The following is a 22,843-nucleotide window of genomic DNA, read 5'->3' as shown; positions in this document are numbered from 1 at the left end:
GAAAACAGCTGCACCAGCTTCAAGGTCGTCTACTTGATTCCCAAGCCCCTGATGGCTTTTGATGGCTGAATTTCTACCTGATGTCAGTTGAGAAACCGTGTAGATTTAAGAGACATCTGTCCGCACATGGGGAGGGAAAGCTTTCCTAAGACATCTCTGGTCAGTTATACACACACACACACACACACACACACACACACACACACACTCACACACACATACCTGAAGGCCAACAGGGACCCATCAAAATCAGTTAAAGACAATCACGAATCTGGCTGCCTAATAAAGATAAACTTCCCCCATAAACCCACAATTCTCGGGTAATGGGTTTGACTTTTAAAAGAATGATAAAAGTCTCAACAGAGGAACAGCCTCTTCCCAACAGCTGTGCATTCAGAATCACTGTGGAGGAGACAGTCTCACCAGTGGGGACCACTGGACACCTGAGCTGGTGTTGAGAAATGGCAATTTCTGTGTAAAGCTGGATATCTCTTTTCTTCAGTGCTCCCTGTCTCCCACAGGGACTTCCTTGTCAGAGAAGAACTATAATGACAAAGGGTGGAGCTTCTGGGATATTCTTAAACGGGGAGAAGTGAAAGGGTGATTTGAGAGATGGTGATAGGTGCTGGAGGTATGGAGGTGAAGTCTTTTGAATGCTCTCTGCTGATCAGTGAGGTTGTAATGGACCAGTCTCTACATTCATCCATGCTGCCATTTTTATCTCCATCAATATCCGCATCACCACCATCATCATCACCACTACCACCACCACCAAAAAATATACATTGATTATTTACAAAGTGTCTAAGAAATGTGGTAAGCATTTCACAACCACTGTAGAAAGCAGGTCATATTAACACACAGACCAACATCTCCCATTCCCAAGGGGAAAACTAAACCTGGATGATGTTTAACAATTTCCTGTGACAGGTCACACACCCGGAAAATAGCAGATCAGAGATCTCAACCCCAGATGATACCAGGCTTAACCATTGTTTTGCGATCAGTAGTTTGATAAGAGAAGTTTAAGATAATGTCTTAGATGGAATATACAAGAAACAAAGTTTGGGACAGAGACTATGGAGCACGTGACTTACAGTGGAGGTGATCTCAGAACAAAGGGAAGGAGGAGGAAGCAGGATAGCGCTGGAGGAACTCTGGAAAGATTTCAACTGGAGCCAGCCACTTAGCATGATTTTAGGGTGGGGGGGCTGGAGAATGACTTGCACCAGAACCTTCATAGAAATGTGCTAAACATTTCTATGGAGCCTTACACAGCACTGGTCCTGCCTTGAGGCAAGGGACCAGGTCTTTAGTACATCATCAGTTAGTCACTGGCTGTGAGTTGCCATACCCCTAGAGCTGGGCATAATCCCCTGGAAGGAGGCAACCATGGGGGCATTTGTAGCCAACACATACACCCATGTGGTAACAAGAATCAGGAGTCTGACCAACAGCATCCACTACTGTAGGTGCAGAGCTGATGGTCTCTGCTCTGCCCCTGAGCCATCAAAGGTCCTCAAGTATAGCACTTGTCCCCTCCCAGCCTCAGCTTCTCCATGCTTGGACTCAATGTTCTCCAAGGGCCAGCCTGGCTCTGACAAGTTCCAATACTGTGATCTGGTAATACAGATGCAATCTCAGTTTCTATAACCTGGAGAGAGGGCCAGGAGTGGTTCCTGCAGTGTGAGACGAGGTATCTGACAGTTTCCCCCACTGAAGCCCTTTATCTCTCTTCTCTTCTGTGTTATTTTAAAACTAACGAGCCCAAACCTCAGGAGCTCACTGCCTGCTGCTATCTGCCTGCCATCAAGATTTGTGGCTTGTCTGCTCCGTCCTCTCTTCAGATTTCTGTGGCTGCTCATTCTCTGCTTGTTAAGAATTTTGTCTCAGACTTCGGTCTTGGGTACCAGCAATGTATGGGGGTGGGCGTGGGCAGGTGCATGATGTATAGATGTGTGCATGTATGTGCATGCCTGCGTGCGTGCGTGCGTGCGTGCGTGCGTGTGTGTGTGTGTGTGTGTGTGTGTGTGTGTGTTTAGCTGACAGAGGGCCCAGTGGGTGATCCTGGATGGAGAGAGTTTCATCCCTGGGTTATGAAGGGGAGGCCAGGACATAGGAGGGAATGGAGACAGGCTATTTCTAAGTGCTAGAGTAGACACTCAAGTTAGAGGGCCTCAGGGTCAACTCCCAGTGTAGAAACTTCTCAACAGACCCTCAAGGGCACCCCAACGTTCCTACTTTTCTTTCTGTCCCCAGAATCCCTTGCCTTGGGCTCTCTGGGGAAATCTATCAGAACCAGCAATGAGTGAGTCCCCAGAGGCAAGCTTAAAAGTGCCACCAAGCATCTGACTCTATCTAAGCTCTGGGCACAGTCATCTCTTTTTTTCTTCACAGTAGCTCTGCAAGGTGACTGCACTTTCAGCAGAGTGGTGAAGGGACTGGGCCAAGGTCACCCAGCTGGTCAATGGCCAGGCAGAGTCCATCTAATGATTGTCTTCTAAATGCTCTTCTTTTGGACCAATAACTCAAGTCTCTTCTCCCCACTCAGAACATATTTCTCAGGCAACTCTCTCCTCTCTAGGATAGTTTATCATGTCCCTGCCCCATCTCTTCTGCTGGACTGTAAATTTGAGGAAGAGACTCATGTCTGGGTCACCAACAAATCTCCCTCTGTCAGAAGTAAAATTATGCTTAGCAGAAAAGTGAGTGGGTGGGGAATTGATGGATGAGTGGATGAATGAATAAACGAGTGAATGAATGAATGAATGAATGAATGCATCACAATCCAGCCAGGGGCTCTATCTTAATATTGTAAAGTCCAAACGCTGGCTTTAAATATACTAAGTTCTGGCATCTCTCAAACAGAGTTCCCACTCCTGTCACTTCTCCAAACTCGAAGTTCCTGTACCCAATAGTCTGCCAACCAGCCCTGCCTGGACATCTAACTGGTATCTGAAAATTAAAATCATGGGGGTGGGGCTCATACAACTTCACCCTTCTCTGAGCATCTGTAGGCAGCTAATAGTTGCTGGAAAGGGAGAGACATTTCTTCAGTGGTAGAACCACTGGTGAGGTGCCCCTGCTCCTGTAAGAAACTCATGAAATTCATTGGATTATCAAAATCAATAAATAAAAAGACAATGAAAGTTGAAGGCGAACTCGCTGGAAAGAGGAAAGGGATCAGCTGGTGTGGGAAGGAGATGAGAGATGGTAACAGGGGTGAATATGACCAAGATATACTATACACATGTGGGAAAATGTCAAAATGAAACTCATTATTATGTATAATCAATATATACTAAAAGTTAGTATCGATAAGACTGTACTCCAGAGAATCCTCTTCAAACACCTGTCTCTTCTCTCCCAGCTCAGTAAGGAGATGCAGCTGCCAGTTCCTGATCTAGCCCTCCTCTTCCCCTTCAGTGTCAGCTTCGGCCTTCCACCCTCCACTCCAGTCATCAGTTCTAACATATCACATCCTGTGCAGTTAACCACAAGGCTACGGCTTGGAGCAGGGCCTTTACATATGCCATTCCTTTCCTCTCTATTTCCCTGTCCAATTTTCATTCATTAGGGAACTTACCTTGACCACTGCCCACATTTCGCAGGCTGGATTAGGTGCTGGCTCTGTGGTTTCACAGCCTCTTAGACTTCTCTTTATCAAAGAATTTAGCCTTCTACATTTTCATTCCTAGTTTGGGTCTCTCTCTCTTTCTCTCTCTCTCTCTCTCTCTGTCTGTCTGTCTGTCTGTCTGTCTCTTTCTCTCTCTGTCTCTCTCTCCTTCCAAGGTGAGAACTCCTTGAGGGCAGAGGCATGTCTTGATCTGGACTTCTGAGTTCTTCAAATCAGATGTGAAGTAGATGTTCATTTAATAGCTTTGAGTAATAAATGAAGTGAGGGGAGAAATGCCAGTCTTGTGAAACGTTCTTATTTTTTATTGTTTTCACTAAAATAAATGTGGCAATCCATGCATCAAAATGATGCTTTCTATGGTAGCACTGCAGAATCACCAGGCTTCTCTCAGGCTGTGAGGCTTTTTTCCAACTATGGTAGGAAAGTTTGAAGGGTCATGGCTCCTGGAGATCACCTGTAACCGGGCTTGACTGACTAGATTAACTCTGAAGAAGACTTGGAGTTCCAAGACTTCACACCAAGATATTAACACAACCCAAACCAAAGTCCCAGAAGCCCAGACACAAACTAGCCAAATCCATCTTGCTCTTGGGCCAGGTCAGCCTTATGATGAATTTTGGACTTTCTAGCAAGTTCATGAGCATAAGGATCTGGGCTTCTATTGTGTCCAGAATTCTACCATATATGAAAGCCCCCTGTGGACTGTGGGCCCCTGGCAAGTTCAGGGGCAAGGGTAGGCCATTCACAGCCTTAAAGCAGAACAAGTATGTGTGGTCTCTGAGCTCTGCATGGGAAGCAAGTCCCTTGCCTTTCTGGGTCTCCGTCTCCAGCAATGTGAGGCAGGGAGGTTCACCATTCCACACACTACATAAGGCTTGTCAACCTCCATTGAGACAGTGGGTTAGAAATATTACACACAGGAAGAGCTATTGGTGGGATTGAGGAAATCAGAGTCAGAGATGTCTCAAAGCCAATAGCCAGGTGCCACTTCTCCTTGTAGGACACAAGATTCAGGCCAAGACTTGAGATGCAGATACTCTGGAAACACCTGTGAAATTACCTGTTGCTACTGTGCATCCTTGCTCATTGTTCCCTGGCAATTTCAGAGAATTCACTTTTTTCCCTCGGTTGATTTTTGTAAACAGCCTGGGCTGCTGGTATTCCAGCCACACTTCTGGGTCTCAGTTTCTCCATATGCATACCAGGACAGACCATGCCTGCTGGTGGGCTTCTTCGGGAACAACAGCGAGATGATGAGTGAGAGAAAAGTGGGCATCCTAGTGTTCAGCTTGCAGTTGGTGCTTAATAAATGCAAACGTCTTTTATGACTAAGGGCTGTAGAAATAGCACTGGATGAGGAGGCAAAAGGCCAAAGCTCCAGGCTCAGCTCTAACATGAGTGACAATGTAGGTTTGGCAAGTCCTGTTTGCCTCTTGAGACCTCAGTTTCCCCACTTTTCCAGAGAGGTGGATTAACTCTGTGGCTCCTGCTGCTCTAACATTGATTTTGAAACTGTTAACCCAGTGTAGGGCTCAAGTCACGAGAACTGGCCCTCAGCCCTGGGCCAAATGAACACTTTGCTGAGAGCAACCAAAAGCTTTGGGCCATCAGTGGATGCTTTGATGCAGAAGGCAGGGAAGCATCCAGGGATGCAGGTGTCTTACAGAGTTTTGTGCAAAGTTCAGCTCTGACTCTTATCTAAGGTTCGGAATCTGCTGCCAGTTGCCATGACAACGGGCAGCAGCATCTAAGCACCCGGTCTCTGATTAGCAGGAATGCCAGGGGAAGCCTCAAGGAATTCAGCACCAGTGGCTCCCTACCCCCTCTCTGAAGTGAAATGTGCAAGCCCTTGACTCCGTTGTTTCAACTGTCCCCTGAAGATCTCGCCTTCCTTTAAATATTTTTAAAAATTCAAGATCGAAGAGCCATGTGATAAAAATGCGGCAGTTGCTGGTACGCTTCAGCAAAAATGGAACGTAGAATTTTTCTTAAAGCCCTAGAAGGATGTAAAACTGGAAGGATGTAAAACACATGGTTGGGGGTTGGGTCTGAGGTCTGGTTCCATTGAAGGGCTGTGGTTCTTTGCATTCCTTCCCTCCTGTGAACTCAGCATCTTTATTTGTAAGAAGAAGTTGAGTCTGATCTATGCTTCCCATAAGAATCAGTCACCAAAATTCACCTGTTCATCCATCCATCCATTCATTCAACAAACCTTCTTTCAGCAAACAGATATGCTGTCAGATACTATCTCTGGAGATCTGGTGGCAAGAGACCTGTTCCCTGTCCCAGGAACTTATATTCTAATCCAGAAGACAAATAGTTATGTAAGAACACATAAAATGATCATTTAAAATAATAACAGATATGATAAAGAAAGATGCCGCAGACTCTGTGAGTCCCACCACAGGCAAAGGGGAGAAAAGGGGAGATGTGGGAGTCAGGGACAGCACTCTGTGAAGGGCCCAGAAGCAGGATGAGGAGGTGGCCATGCAGGCTGTTGGAGGAGTTGCATGCCAGGTGGGGGGAATGACAAGAGCAAAGGTCCCAAGGCGGGAAAGCTTTTGACCTATTTAAGAAACAGCAAGGAAGCCATGTAGCTGCCACAGTGAAGGGAGGGGCAGGGAGAGGAGCCGAGATGGGGTTGAAAGTGGGACTGAGGCCAGATCCTACGAGGTCTTTGGATTTTATTCTTGATCTGACCAAAGGTTAAATTACCCTTGATGTTTCTTCAGCATGTGGATTCCTGGGTCTGTATCTCTGAGCATCTCATTGATTATATCTAGAACAGGACCTAGGATCCCTATTTTAAATATTTTGTTATTTTTATTTTATGTGTATGATTGTATTGCCTGAATGTATGTAAGTACACCCATGGCATGCAGGGCCCATGGAGGTCAGAAGAGGGTATTGGATCCCCTGGAACTGGAGTTATAAATGGTTGTTAGCTGCCATGTGGATGCTGGAAACCGAACCCAGGTCCTCTGCAAGAGCAGCCAGTGCTCTTAACTGCTGAGCCACCTCTCCAGTCCTGGATCTGTACTGTAAAACCTCACTAGGAGCCTTTGATAATTTGCCAGGCTTGGGAAACATAAGTTCTCTCTCCTCTGGTTTTAAAAAGGCTGAGCAGGAGTGGGAGATAGTTCAGCCAGTAAAGTACTTGCTAAGCAAGGATGAGGACCTGAGTTGGATCCTCAGTACCTAGGTAAAAAGATAGGTATGGTGGTGCACACTTGTAACCCCAGTGCAGAAGAGATAGAGACAGGAGGGCTTCTGGGACTCACTGGAGAGCCATCCTAGACCTCAGTGACTCTTAGGTACAAGAGAGAGGCCCTATCTCAAAAAAAAAAAAAAAAGGTAGACAACTCTTGAAAAATAACACCCAGGAATGACCTCTGGCCTGGACATGCACACGTGCACACATGCATGCACACGTGAGCTCCCTCCCACACACATAAAGAAAAAGAAAACTAATTAAAAGAAAGCTGAGCTATAAAACGTTAGAACACACTGAAATAAGATCTTGAATGTTATACCACAGAGGAGTCCCTTCTCCCTTCAGTATATTGTGTAGACTTTATTATATTTTTGTTTGTTTTATTGCAAAATCCCAGGTGGGGTACCCAAGTCCAGAAAGGCGGGATCAGAAGTTGGAGAGAAAGAACAGTCTAACACATTAAGCAATGTAAAGTTACATAAATTCCTGCAATTCCGTTGCATCCTTCCACAGAAAGCCCTGCAAAGACTCAGTCTCTGATCTTTCCTCTTAGGACTCTAGTCCTTGTGTGCCACTCCTTGTGTCTGTAAAGGGTCTTTGAACCTGATATTCCTTCCACCTAAAGTGAATGTCCCCCTTTCTGCAGACTCCTATGTAGAAGAGATGTATCGTTGCATAATAAATTACTCCAAATCTTTGTGGCTGAGAAAAAACATGATAAGCAGTAGTGTTTCATATGGTTTCTGGGAGTTAAGAATTTGGTTGTGTGGTTCTGGCTCACAATATCTCATGAGATTGTACTCGGATGCCAAAAGGTCTGTGTTCTCACCCAAAGCTAGATTGGAGTTCACTTCCCAGTGGTTCACTCACACGGCTGGATATCAGTGCTGGCTGTTGGCAGGAGGACTCTCTTTGGGCTAATTGGGTGTTCTTACAGCATGGTAGTCAGTGGCCCTCAGAGCGATTAGTCCAGGAGAGTAAGGCAGACATTGCCTGGTGACCCAGTTTGAAAATTGTACATGGTCACTTCTACCAACCTACTCATTAAAAATGAGCCACTAAGACCATCCAGTATTCAAGGGGAGAGAAGTAAGCACCTTCTCCTTCTTTAGATGGCAGAACTATGGAGGAATCTGTGAACACGCTTGTTCTAGCTTGCTTTTCTCTTGCTGTGATAAACACCATGACCAAAAGTAACTAGGGGAGGAAGGATTTATTTTAGCTTACACTTCCAGGCCACAATCCATAATTGAGGGGAGTCAGGGCAGGCACCTGGAGGCAGTAACTGAAGCAGAGACCCCAAAGGAACACTTGCTTACTGGCTTGCTCTTCTGATTTGCTTGGCTACCTTTCTTATACAACTCAGGCCCACCTGACCAGGGATGGTACTCCCCACAATGGGCTACATCAATTAGCAACTCAGAAAATGCCTCACAGACATGACCATAGGCAAATCTGATGGGGGAAATTCTTCAGCTGATTTTCCCTCCTTCCAGCTTACTAGGTTTGGCACCAGAAACTAACTACGACATTTTAAGCTACTCCATTCTCAAAGCTAATCCTTAATCTTGCAAATCTCTACTCTCTGTTTCTTAGTAAAAGGGTGTTCTCTGACTATACAAAACATTAGCCATTCTCTCCTGTTTTCTAACCCAATATGCTGTTCTATTCTGGTCATAACTGATCATCATTCAGTAAATCATATTTTGCGTACTTGAGCATTAACAATCTCCTCTGCCATCTGAACATAAACTCATAATCACAACAGTATCCCTCCTTGACTAGGTCACTGCTGCATTTCCACACTGAGAACTGGCATTCAGATATGGAGTTAATGAATGAAAATTAGCCTGGGCCAGGGAAAGAGGCAGCCTTGCTGGGGGCTGAGCTGAAATTGTAAGCTTTGAGTTACCAGAGAAAAGCCTAGAGAACATGCCAGGTAGGATAAAAGGACAGAAAAAAAGGGTACAGAAATGGAAACCTCCTAGCAGAGAAACGAGGCAGAGAAGTTTAGGGAAAACCAAGGTTGGGCAAGCTGGAAAGCAATTCTGGAAGCTCAGAGTTGGCTGGAGGAGGCTGGGAAGCCTTGATTAGAATCTCCATCCTCCTGGGCTTGCAGCATCTCCCAGCTTTGCTTCTGAAGATGCACCAGTAAGCAGCTGACAGAGATGGATGTGTTGTTCTGCCCTTCCTTCCGTATTGAATGGTTTTGGCTTGCTCCCTGGCAGCTCTAACGAACAGGGGGCTTATCAGATGCATTCATCCGGAGTCATAAAACCAGTCTTGATGCATTGGCTGGTGCAGAAGAAATGCTAATGCCTTTGATCAACGCTTGACCAGGAGTCTGAAAGCGGGGTGAGCTCAGATACACCCATGACCCTCAAGCTACCAACTCCTCTTGACATGGAGCCAGGACTTTGAGCGACAAGCTCCTCAAAGATCGAATGGCTAGACAACATCTTGTTCCTTCCTGGGACTCAAATAGAAGAGGAGCATCGGTGATCATGTATTATTTGGCAAAGGAGGGAACTTCAGGCCTTCATGGGAACTGCTGTCCCAAGTAGGTGACCTCACACTTATTAGAAATACCAGATTACCTAGTTTACAAGGAAGTAAAGGCAACATAAAGACATATTTTCTAGACATTTTTGTCCATAAATTGTCTCATTGGTCCTCACTGCAAGTCAATAGTACGTGGACTGATAATATTCTGTGCTACTATTGAGGAAACTGGAACTCAGGTGTCAACTGACTGATACTAAGTCTATAGATGGAGAGGCAGTGTTTGAATTCAGGCATGCCGTCCACCCCTCACACCCAATAAGGAAATGTTGGAAGTCCACAGTGGATGCCTGGAACCAAGGGTACTACTTAACCCTATACATACTATATTTTTCCTATATAAACATATCTATGATAACAATAATAATTAAATTGAGAAATAATAAATACCATACTGTAAGTGTGACGGTTCTCTCAACATATCTTACTGTACTTTCACCTTCTCACTTAAATCAAGCATTTCTGGCTTTTTGTTGGCCTTTTCAAATTTCCAGTGTCACTGTCTTGAACTATAGGGGCATTGTTAAGTACAAAAGAAGTAACTTGAATAACAGACACTCCAGTACCTGGTAATTAATCTCCTAAAGATAACTGCTAACGGACTAAAAGTTGGGCAGCGTGTACTACGTGGGTACAGTGGATAAAGGAATGGTGTACGCCTCAGGCAAAATGCGGGAGGAGAATACAAGGCTTCATCACACCAAGAGAAGTATGTATTTACACTTAGGTTTTGTTTATTGTTAGAATTTTCCATTTAATGTTTTTGGAGCATGGCTGACTACTGGTTATGGAAATCTTGAAAAAGCAAAACTATGGCTAAGAGGGCACAAAAAGGCAGAGAAATGAGTACAACCAGCAAAGCAGAGCTTAAACTATTCCATGCTTTAGTCTCCAACATCTTGAGAGAAGAAATGAGATACTTTCTAAGTCTTTGCTGTATTTTTGTCAGGATAGGATAGGGTATGCTGCAGTAACAAATAAATTCCAAGATCTGAGTAGCTTACTTGAGTTGAAGTTTATTTCTCTTATAAAATCTGATGTGGTTCCAACATCTCTGCTTCACCTTTCAGAATATGCAGACTTCAGAGTCACTGTGACAAGAGAGGAACAAGAGGGAGATTTGTGGATCTTGATTGCTTTGAAGTGGAAATGGCATACCACTCTATTCAGAGACAGTAGACTAAACATAATCTAATGATCTATATCTAATTGCAAGGGAAGCTAGAAAACCTTGGGTCTGAATATTTAATGAAATGACTCCAAATAGCCTAACACTTTTGCTTTCTTATTCTTCCCCTTTAGGACAGAGCCCCAGAGCAGCCCACTGCTCCCTGCCCAGGATGGAGCTTCAGAAAAGCTGAGTCAGCGTCTGACCACTGAGGCCTTTGGCACCAGTAGCTGGGGAAGAGAGAAGGCATGCCAGGAGCTGGGTCCGGCCAGAGCACACAGGTAAGATGCTGCTCCTTCCTCTCTGTCCAGTGGTAAAAGTCAAGTTGAAGGTATAAAAATGAACTTTGTCTCTCTGTTACCTTCTCTTTAGCAAGTTCTTCTTTGAGACCCTTAAATCATGGTCAACAAATAGTTTCTGTAGTGAACCAGATAGTCTGTGTTTTATGTCTGTGGACCCAGTGGTTTTTGTCACAAATAGTTCGATTCTGGCAATCCATAGGCATACTGGAGTTCTGGTGAAAATGTATTTATGAAAACGGGAGTGATCTATGTTATCAATTTGACATACCTGGGAAGAGGAAACCTCAATTGGGGAATTTTCTTCATTGGACTGGCCTGTGGGCATATCTCTGGGGTATTTTCTTGACTGTTGAGTGACGTGGGATGGGCCAACCCACTGTGGGCGATGCCACCCCAGGGCAGGTGTTCCTGTATTGTGTAAGAACGCAAGTTGAGCATGGCCCAGGAAAGCAAGCCAGTAAGCAGCGTTCCTCCATGGTCTGTGCTCCAGGTTCCTGCCCTAAGTTCATGCCTTGGCTTCCCTTGATGATGGACTGTGCTGTAAGCCAAGTAAACACTTTTCTCCCCAAGCTGATTTTGGTCAGTGTTTTTATCACGGCAATAGAAAGCTAACTAAGACAAGGAGGCTGACTAGACTCGGCTTGTGTGAGCAAGCTCCCATCAGTGTGACAAACGTGAGAAAACAAAATAAGGAAAGAGTTATTCTGACTTGTGAGTTCAGAGGTTTTGATTCATGGTCACTCTGGGCCATGCTTGGTTAAGGCCTACGATAGGGAAAAGTGGATCACTTCATGACAAATGGGAGAAAGAAGGGAGGGAGGGAGGGAGGGAGGGACAGAGGGGGAAGAGAGAGAGAGAGAGAGATAGTTCACTAGTGGGCCTCTTCCACCTTTGTTCCTCCTAGGCTCACTGACTACTTGATGCCACCCATATTCAGGGTAGGTCTCTCGCTCTTTGGTTGCTGTCTTGGGACCTGGGGCTCACTGATTAGTTTTAGCTGGCAGGCCAACAAGTCCGAGGGATCCACCTGTCTCCACTGTTCCAGTTCATTGACTGCAAGCACATACCACTGAGCCTGGCCTTTTTACAAGAGTGGAGACCTAATTCAGGTCCTCATGCTTGCACAACAAAGCTCTTCACTAAATGAGCCATCTTCATAATCCAGCTTAAATCCTGGTCCTTGCTGATCTATCAGCATACCTAACTCTTGTGTGCCATGGACGTCTGTGTATCCTTCCCTCTCTCTTGCCTTCTCCCTTCTCAGTGACAAGCAGAAAATGAACTTGGTGTCCTTGTCAGATTCTTTATGTTGAATGATAGGGTGTCAATGTAATTTTATAGATAAAGAACCGAGCCCAGGTGGTAGTAGAACCAAGATCACCTGAGGACCATGGCTTAAATCTCCAGTTCAGAGTTCTTGGCTTAAGGTAGAAATTCAAAGACTTACTAGGCATGCATTTGAGAATTAGATGAAAGCTGTCTCAAAAAAAAAAAAAAAAAAAAACAGGCATGTGTCCCCAGAACGCTGAAAATTATGCATATCATTTCAGAAGGTTCGTGGACCCTTGTTAAGGATCTTGATTCTAGGAGACATAGTTACTTAATTTTCAAGAAGTAGCTTAGGAAGCCCTTAATTTTCAAGAAGTAGCTTAGGAAGCCTGTATGGGAAAGATGCTCCCTCTCCCAGGCTGTCGCCTCTGTCATAACCTTTGGTTGGGCTGTGACCTCACTGACGGAGAAGGAGTTAAGTCCAACCATTTTCAGAACTGCAGTTCAACATCAAATCTAAAGAGTGCTTTTCAGGAAACAAGAAGAAAAAATGTTTCTACAAGAGGATGTAGGAGCTCAGGAGAGAAGAGGGTGGAAGGGAAGTTATATACTTTTGAAATAGCATCTTCTAGACATGTGTGTTCACATTTGGACCCTACCACTAACAAACTCAGTGACTATGGGCAACGTCCTCAGCCTCTCTACACCTTAGTTAAATGGTATAAATGGTAATGTGGAAATCTCGTTCTTGAGGTTGTTGTAAGGATTAAATTAGATAAGGCAAACCTGCAGGTACTTTTGCATCACTGTGACCAATATACTTGGCAGAAACAATGTAAGCAGAAAAAGTTTATTTTGGCTCATGGTTTCAGGGAGGTCTCAGTTCATCATGGTGGGGAAGGTATGGTGGAGCTGTTCCCTCCATGTGGTCAGAGTGTGAGGTGGTAGCTGGTTGACGAGGAGGCAGAGAAAGAAATACCAGAGCCAGGGACAAGACCAGCCTTCAAGGATCTCCCCCCAGTGACCTACTTCTGCCAGCCAGATTGTGCCTCTTGAAGGCCCCACAGCCTCCCAAAATAGCACCACCAGCTGGGGAACAGGAGTTCAAAACATGAGCCTGTTGGGGACATTTCAGATTTAAACCATAATAGGTACATACAGGTCCAGCTAGAACCTAGAAAGTCCTAAACAAAATTGCTACTTAGAGCCTCAGGGTGCTAGAAGAAAACATTCTGATCTGAAAATCTCAAATATGACACCATTCTATCAGCTCAGTTGTACAGTGTCTGAACCTCTTGTTCCCTTCGATCTGTGACTGGCTCTCTGAAATGCTAAAAATCACAGTAATGATGATAATTAATAACAGTAGTAATAGTGATAATAAAAGCCACAATTACATGACCACTGTATATCATTTAATGGCAGGGACACACTCCAATGAATCTGTCCTTAGGAGATCTTGTCATTGTACAAACACCCGAGAGGGTACTTATACAAACCTACATGGTGTAGCATAGTGCATACCTAACTATGAGCTATTAGCTGTATATGTGTAGCATAGCCTATAGCTCTTAGGGCCATGATGACTAAAACAGAACAAGATTAAATTGAGCACAATGCAGTCAAGAGATGGAATACACACTGATGTAGAAGGCTTCTGGTCAGGGTGATGTTTTCTTTCTATAATGGAGGAATACACTCTGATACTAAAACTAGCGCAAGTATATCAATCAGTCAATAGTTTTTTTGTTATCGTGACCAAGTATTGTGTTCTGCACATAATTGTTCATGCTGCATTTACATGCCTGACAGTGTGGCAGATTGCTCCTACGTGCATCACTTCACACACGAGCAATGCCCTGTGCTGAAATGTCACTAGTCAATAGGAGTTTTTCAGCTCCATTATCATCTAATGGGACAACCATTTCTCATTGATCAAAACATTGTGTGGTGTGTGACTGTCACAGAATCCCCTTAACTGTAAACGTACTCTGCTTCAAGCCCAGGCACATTGCATAGGCCAGCTCCTTTGTTCCTGGCAACAAACTAATGACCTAGGTACTGTATTTAATTCCCACCTCTTAGATGATGAAAATACAACTTAAAAAAGGCTATGAGCTAGGAAGAGAACTGGAATGTAAATCCAGGTGTGTGAGTTTCTAGTTTTACTGCTGTTTTCTTAATCCTCACATTTAACCTCTGCAAATTCAGCCACTATATGTGGAACCACATACAATGGTTGCATCTTCAGCCACCGCGTATTTAAACATTATGTAATATATATATGTATATATATAATTGAGTACTTATCCTTCACCCATGTGTGCTTAGCCACTGTAATCTTATTCTCTAACCCCTTTGCCAGTTGTACTTAACCACTACATACTTCACCCCTATGTACTTAGTTGTACATGTATAATGGCTGTATACTTGACCACAGTATACCTCACTGCTGCATACTTAATCATTACACATGTGGAACCATTCACACACACACACACACACACACACACACACATACACACATACACATTGGGTATCTAACCCCTGCACAATGCACTAAGCACCCTTTAGTTCACTGCTATTCTGTGATGGCACACTTCATAGAACCAGTGTAAGGAAAATAAATGTAGAAATGTGGATCCATGTAGGTAAAAGCTTAGGTGATTATGGAGGTAATTATTAATTATAGACACCTCATAGACTTTAAGTCTACTAGACTTAAAGACTGTCAGTTTTCTCTACGTAATTAAATCTGAGTCTAGGACAGTGGCTCTCAAATCCTTTTCTCCTTAGACTCTGGGGTTCCCAGTGTTAGAGTTCTTTCCTCGTTTTATGACACTCCTTTTAAATCCCCACCCAACCCTAAATTTCTGGCAACTGTTGCACTGTGACCTGTTAATCTGAAAAACGATGGTTTAGCAAGTAACTAAATTTCTTCATCCATTCATTCTTCATTTGGTCACTTGAAAAATGTTCATTAGGTTATTGCTGTGTCAAGTACTCAGAGGAAAAAAAATTGAAAGTGCATTTCATCTATATCAGCAGCCTGTTCACTTTTTGGGTGGTGCATCATGCTCTTCATAACATAGAGGTTATAACTCAGTAGCCGTGGGCTTGATTCCTCTGACTTTATTTTTAATTTGCTAAAAGTGATTCTTGTAAAGCCATGTATGTACATGTATGACTATGTGATGATTATTTATTGATGAGGCAGAGCCCTAAACATGTATTCTAATCCCTTATCATTCTTTCTGCCAATCCCAACGATCCAGGTTCTTAAAATGGAATGAAACATGTCAGTATTTTATGGTGTTCCCTAAGGAGTTGGGCCATTCCCATCTGACTGGTTGCACAAATAGGTTTTAGAAAGCAGCTGGCTTTGTAAGACAGTTCTCAGGGCAGAAACCACACAGGTTCAAATCTCAGTTTAGGTAATCCCTCATTGTGTGGCCACCGGAAGTCAATTCAACGTTCTGAACCTCTTTGTTAATGAGATGATAAAAATCAAATTGCCCTCCTGGAGAGATAGCTCTGTTGGTATAGTTCTTGTCTTGCAAGCATGAAGACCTGATTTCAATCCTCAGAGCCCATGTTAAAAAAAAAAAAAAAAAAAAAAAAAAAAAAACACCAGATGCTGTGACCTACACTTGTAATCTCAGCCCTGGGGGAGGGGGGCAGGGTGAGACAGGCAGGTCCCTGAGATTTGCTGGTCAGCCATCCTAGCCCATTTGGTGAGTTCCAGGCCAATGAGAAACCCTATCTCAAAAGAAAGAAAAAAAAGGAAGGAAAGGAGGGAGGGAGGGAGGGAAGAAGAGAGGGAGGGTGGGGAGCAAAGACAGATGGGACTTGATGAACAACACTCAAGGTTGTCCTCTGGTCCCCATATACATGTGCAACACACACACACACACACACACACACACACACCCTTAGGTTTTGTTGCTGCTGAAATAATATTAATGCTAATTTTCCAGTAAGGTTCAACTAGGTTAGCATGTTTCAGTCCTCAAGCAGCTTTTCATCCCAAACCATGTCTCTTTGCTATGGGATACTTTTTTTAAATCCCTGGAGCCTGTCCCAATTATAAAAGAAGATAACTTGACTTCATTTAACCGCAGCCTGAGTGTTTGAATTTAATTGAACGGGAAATAATTATTCCTGAAGAGCGGAGGTTTTTGAGGTTCCGTGAAGCGATGTAAGATATGTATCTCGTTACATTAGACCTTAGCAAATATACTTTCAATAATCAGCTGCTATTTAGCATACCTTCTGCCTCCTATTAAATTTCCAGCAGGAAGTATAGACAGGATGGATTGGAGAGGGAGGGGGCTGAACTGCTGATTCATTATTTAAAAAGTGATTTATTTACCGAGGTGAGCCATTTGAAAATTCAATAATAAATCTATTAAGGAGTAGTTAACCTCTATAAACCCTGTTTTAAATAATCAATTGGTGTTTGGGCAATGTACAGTGTCTGTCTCATTAGGTGGGCATTAAGTCTTTATTTGAGGCACTTAATCTAAAGTGTGACTGAATCAGCCATGAGGTAGTAATTAGGTGTTCACCATGGGTCCTTGATCCTCCACAGAGCTGGGTCCTTTCCCCTTCCTTGGCTGTGACGTCCAGGGAGCCAAGGGACCTCTCATGCCTGAATTTTCTTTCCCCACAGTGCCTCTCGAGACAGAGACCTGACACCACCACCTTCTTCCAGGGGGAAAAAGAAAAAGAAGAAATCCACCAGGAAGAAACGAAGGAGGTGAGGGTTCCAAAGGGAGATGAAGCCTCGAAGATAGGGGATGAGACTGAGGAGGAGTAATAAGGGTTTTCAAGTCTGACAGTGACTTTACCATGGGTTCACATCCTTTCTCTGCCTCCAAACTAGCTATGCAACCTTGGACTTCACCTTTCTGCACCCATTTTCTCTTTTGGGTTCTTTTTTAATGTAATTAGAAGAGACGCGAGGTCTAAAATAGTGACTCACACATATAATCCCAGCACTTGAGAGTCTAAGGTAGGAGGATTGGGGTGAGTCTGAGGCCAGCCTGGACTACACAGTGAGTGCTAAACCAATCTGAACTACAAAGTGAGACCATGTATCACAAAAAAAGTAAAAGGGAGAAGAGGAGGAGGAGGAGGAGGAGAAGAAGGAGGAGGAGGGGGAAGAGGGGGTGAGGGAGGAAGAGGAATATGGAAGCAGGTGACACCGAGTCTAACACATAGTATATGGTCAGTTAATAGGGAACACCGATTACCATGAATAATACTGAGCTTCTAGGGATGGAGTTCAGATTGCAGAGGCTTATGCTAGGCACCTGCTATCCTCTGTTCCCCTCACACCCTGCCACACTCTACCAGGGAAGCATTATCATCTCCATTTTAGGGATGAGAAGATAAAGGCTCCTAGAATGGGGTGACAGAATCTGCATGACTTGATTCCCAGGATCCTCTCCTGTTCCACCACACCTACCTACCAGGTTCCATACCCAGGGTAACAGACTTTGTATGAATGCCAGCTAGTGGCTCTTTTGTGGTCATACAGTTCTTCTTTGTACACATTTTTGCATTTAAAGGCATTTCCAGATTCCCTTGTAGGCTGCCACAAACTACACTAAAAAGTTGTCTAGTGATCTGGCCCAGAGAACTGGACTTGATAAGCCTTAGAGTTGAGAATCACACCCAACTTCCCAGGCAGTATTCATAGAAGCCTGCAGGGGGCAGAAGAGAGCAGTATCTGAACAATTTGGGCCTTAACCTCATTTTTTAAATTTAAATACTGTGTGTGTGTGTGTGTGTGTGTGTGTGTGTGTGTGTGTGTGTGTGTGTATTGCCTGCATGTATGTAAATACACCCGTGTCATGCAATACCCACAGAGGCAGAAGAAGGCACTGGATTCCCCTGGAACTGGAATTACAGATGGTTGTTAGCTGCCATGTGGGGGCTGGGAATTGAACCAGGGTCCTCTGCAAAAGTAGTCAGTACTCTTAACTGCTAACCTCCTCAACTCCATATTTTCCGTTTTTCCAGAACACCTGGTAACCTACTTCTAAAAAGGGCAGACTCAAAGAGGACTTAGAGGGGTGGTGGGTGGAATCTGCATTCCAATCTTTGTGAGATAAAGGTTGGAACTAGGTAAATTGAGGTCTCTGACATTAGAAGAATGCATAACTTTAAGAGGAAATAGCACATGCTGAGATCCACTAATTATTCATTCAATAAATGTCCACTGAGCATGTTTGGGGACAGAGGTAATTCCTGAAGAGTTAAATTGTTCCTCAATCATTCTTCACTGCTAATATGTTTTGCTTAACCTACAAAATGTTGTTTTCTTTAAAAAAGGAAAATTGGGATGTTTCATATGAAAATATGGATTTCTGGAAACGTCTATGGGAAAGGCAGGTGCTTTGGATGCACATGGCTACATTACCACACTGACCCCTGACTGACCTGCCAGAGGCAGTTGCCCCTGCAGTCAGCTGCTCTCTGGCTCACCTCAGTCCTCACCACTCCCTACCATCTCCCTACCATCTTCCAGTGAGCCTGCTTTATTCCTTTGTAGCACTGGAGAGGCTCTTCTGGCATTGAGCTTGCAATCTCTGCTTCAGTCCTGCTGTGTCAATAAGAAAATAAGCCTAGAGACGAGTCATGGGGACTGTGAGTTGGTGATGAAGTCACGATGGGAAATCAGGATGCCCCAGTCATCACCATGGCCCAGTGAGGTAGCTGTTTCCCAGGTACCCCTTTGCAGTTCCACCCTCGCTGTGACTACAGAGACACAGACTTACCAGGAAGACAGAGAGTGTGACAAAGCACAGACCCACAGAACTTGGAGGGATATAGCTTCCAGGCAGAGCAGCAGATGACAAAAGGAAAACTGGATTTAGGTAGAAGGGTGATTATGGAGTTATGCAGTTCTTGTGAGCAAACCCCTGGGATCAGAGAGATCTCTGTCTGAGTCTCAGCTCATCTGCTTTTTGGCTGTGTGTCTTTGGATAGGTGGCTTCACCTCTCTGAACCTCACTTTCTTTGCCTGAAATGGGAGGATAGCAATTGCACCTACCTAAGAAGGCTGTGGAAGGATTAAATGAGATAGAGTACATACAATTTAAAACAAATGCAAGCTACAGTCAGTATAGAGAGTATCCTTGATGTGTGGTCCCCCAAAAGAGCCAAGAACCTGTATCTGGATGGAGAAGGGACCCATGACAGCCTGTCCTGGCTTTTATTTAGGAGCATCCCTTTGAAGTGTGTCTGCCCTCCCCACAGGTCCCCATCCTATAGCCCATCACCTGTCAAGAAAAAGAAGAAGAAAAGTTCCAAGAAACATAAGCGACACAGGTATTGTCCTTACTCCTCTGCAAATAAGGATATGTTAGATGATGGGGTAGGGGCCAGGGACACAAAGGTCATTTGGAAGCGTCTCATACCAACAGGCTCACTTTATCTTTGTTCTGTTATTTATTTTCATTTATTATGAGTTGGACTCTGGGTGGGAGGAACAGAGGTCCTTAAAGCTAGCTTGGGTCAGCTAGGAGACCTGATAAGAAGAAAGCAGGAGGGTCAGACCAACCAGGCCTAGAAGGGGGCTGGGACTAAGGAGTAGAGAGCTGAGAAAACTCAGGCCATTCCTTCTGCTTCCTGGTCCTTGTAGGGGAGGGACAAGCCTGCATCCTGTCCCATTTTCCCATGTCACAAGCCAGCCCTAAGCAGACACTCACCTCCTTGCCTTGATCTTGAGTTCAGATTCCCAAGGAAAAGGCCTGTCACATGACTCCAACTGTGTCCTAGAGGGCAGGGTCATGTTGAAAAACACAATATCCAAAGTCTCCCACCGCTGTGACTGGGGAGCAGGGAGAGTCATGAAAAGGCCTTATAATTTGGACTCTCAGTTCATGGGTCCATCATACACACCCATACGCACACACACAAGTTAAATGCACATCATATTTATAGAAGAAAAAAGGCTGGAAGGATATAAAACAGAGGGCTCCACCTCCTGGCCCATGGAGTAAGCTAACATGACAGCTGGAAGATTTTGCGATACAAAATGATACAGTTCTTTTGCAGAGAAACTGTCACCAAGCAGTTCCCATGGGCAGCTGTCAGTGGGCTCAGAGGAGTCCCGCTTTCAAGGAGCACTTAGCCTGCTCCACCTGTTGACATACACTTTCTAAGCCCTGCAGTTGGCTGTAGATTTTAGGAAAAGAGTGGCTTGCATTTTGTTCTTGCTTATCTATGTCTTCCAATTCTCCTACATCCATTGTGGATTACTCGCCTGTAATGACCAAAAGTAAGAGGTCATGTGAGTTTTCCTCATCCCAAGGCCATTTCAAAGTCACCTCAATTTGGCTTTTCCAAGTCCAAGAGTCTCAGCCTATGTTGCTAGAATGTTCTCAAACTCAATTTCATCTCACTGGTTACACCCACCACCTGCTCAGACTTTCCACTTGAGCTGAGGTTGTGCTTCATTCGTGATATGGCCAAGTAATGAAATGTGGTCCATAAAGGAGCCATAAGTCCCCCCACGGAGCCTGTTGCTGAAACAATGAATCATCCATGAGTGCAGACAACCGCCCGTGACCCACTTGTGCTGGTCAATACTTGACAGTGAGGGGGACATTTTGGTATCTGGAAGCCAGGTGGTTTCTCACTCAAGGGCTATAATCCCAGCTAGTCATGAGTATGAGGCAGGAGGGCCACAAGTTCAATGGTAGCCTGGGTAGCTTAGTGAAGAGAGGGGAGAGAGACAGAGACAGAGAGAGACTGTGGACAAGCATCATGATGCATACCTATAATATACCCAGCACATGGGAGGCAGAGGCAGGAAGATCATGAGTTCAAGCCCAGTCTGGGCTACATAGCAAGTCGGTTTCAAGAGAGAGAGGAGAGAGAATGGGGAGAATGGGAACGAGCAGGAGAAGTGAGAACATGCTAGAAGCAGGCTTTTTCTGCCTGACCAGGAGTTAGAGCTCTGGAAGAGGAAAGGAAATCCTATTACTGGCCCTCACTAAAGCCATACCTACTGTGCACTACCTTCCTCCTGGTCCAATTTTTCCAAGCTTCTGGAATGTTTGGTTAATGACAGCTGATGCTTCTGGATGTAACAGCTAGGGACAGGAAAAACACAGATTTTTTTCCTTCTCTTAGTAACAAAGTTTGAAAGTTTTTTAAAAACTCATGTTCACATCTACTTGTCAAATACTCAGCATGGATCACGAATGAGGATTCTGGGCCCCCAAAACAAAACAGTGAACAAAATGTAGCCACTGACCTCAAATTGCTTTCAAGCTAGTGGGGTCGATGTAATCACAGGATGGAGAGGTCTGTACTCCAATAAGGGTAAGCTCAGAAGCTCAACCAGGGGCTAAGGAAAGAGAAGAGCCCCAAGAGGCCTCAGAAAATGCTACAGAATGCTAGAGTGGGAAGAGGACATCTCAGAGAAACTCTGAGAATGAGGAGAAACAACAGAGGTGAAGCTATGTGACGTCCGAGCTTTACTGTCTTCCATAGTGTTTCATAGAGATGGAGGTTGTGTGTGTTGGGTGCGCCTGGCACACAGCAAGAGTTCCACTTGTGGAAGCTAGTAGTCTACGATGATGACAAGGGTGAAGAGGGGGAAGTAAAACAAGATGATGATGATGAGGGGGGAGAAGGAGGAGGGGGGGAGGAGGAGGGGGTGGGAATCTACAGCAAAGGAGAGAGAGGAGCAGAATTGTGGAGGCAGAGTACTCTTGCCCTCCTGGTCCAACCTCATCTAGTACAGGCTTACTGACAATTTGAACACTGGTGAACTGATGAACATTGGTAGGCTTTGACCTGAAAATGCGGTGTATAGAGCTATATTTCCTGTGAGGACTTCACTTTGAAATCTGATTGAAGAAGAGGAGTGGCTATGAGTCCTGACCCCCCAACTCTCTCTCTCTCTCTCTCTCTCTCTCTCTCTCTCTCTCTCTCTGTATCTGTCGAGACAGTCTCTCTCTCTCTCTCTCTCTCTCTCTCTCTCTCTCTCTCTCTCTAGGTCATTCTCCAAGAAGAGGAGACACAGGTAAGAACCTTGGTATCCCTGCTGCTTCTGCTTCAACAGCCAGGCTCTGGGAAGCTGCAGATTGGCTCTCAGGTTCCATTACTGTGTTCGTCTCCCCCTTCCCTTCCATCTACCTGGGCCTAAGCTCCCTCTGAAATGAAAGCCCATGTTGATTTCCCTGAATACTTAAAGCCAGTTTTCAACTTCAATGGGGCTGAGTATTGCTCCTGTACCAAGCTCTGCCCAGGACTGTTTTACCTTCATTGAAATCTGAAGGCACTTAGAAGAACACAGGTGCCATCACTCCACCAAGCCTTTTCTTAATTTGTCAAGGAATAGAAACCAGAGAACACAGTGGGAACAACATAAAGCTACCACTTACAGGGACTCATACAAAATGGGTCCTACACTCAGTCCCTTCCACAACCCACCATAACTCATCACAACCTTGCACAGTGGGTATGTTTATGGTTCCCATTTTACTGATGGAGAAACTTAGACTAAGACAGGGGATGACAGGATAGTAGCCAAAATTCAAACCCAAACCTGTCAGCTAAAGGATATGGACAGGTGATAGTGGCTTCTTAAATAACAATAGCCACATCTAGAGCAGTTCATAGAAGGCAAGGCCTCTGTGTGTCCATCACTGGGTAAACAGTCATGGCCC

The 22,843-nt window shown here is 44.6% G+C and overlaps 1 protein-coding gene across 2 annotated transcripts in view; it reads left to right on the top strand.

Annotated features, from left to right (window-relative positions):
- The window catches only part of Srrm4 (serine/arginine repetitive matrix 4), a 163,116-nt gene that overhangs the window by 107,373 nt on the left and 32,900 nt on the right, over nt 1-22,843 (top strand). For both annotated transcript variants that reach the window (XM_008824422.2, XM_008824421.2), the window contains exons 2-5: nt 10,716-10,862; nt 16,825-16,911; nt 19,419-19,490; nt 22,171-22,197. In XM_008824422.2, the coding sequence (XP_008822644.1) occupies nt 10,716-10,862; nt 16,825-16,911; nt 19,419-19,490; nt 22,171-22,197 (333 nt within the window). The remainder of the gene's footprint in view (nt 1-10,715; nt 10,863-16,824; nt 16,912-19,418; nt 19,491-22,170; nt 22,198-22,843) is intronic.

The sequence above is a fragment of the Nannospalax galili genome, unplaced genomic scaffold, assembly GCF_000622305.1.
Source record: "Nannospalax galili isolate Female #2095 unplaced genomic scaffold, S.galili_v1.0 scaffold769, whole genome shotgun sequence".
Lineage (NCBI taxonomy): Eukaryota > Metazoa > Chordata > Mammalia > Rodentia > Spalacidae > Nannospalax > Nannospalax galili.
This window is presented reverse-complemented; position numbering and strand designations above follow the sequence as displayed.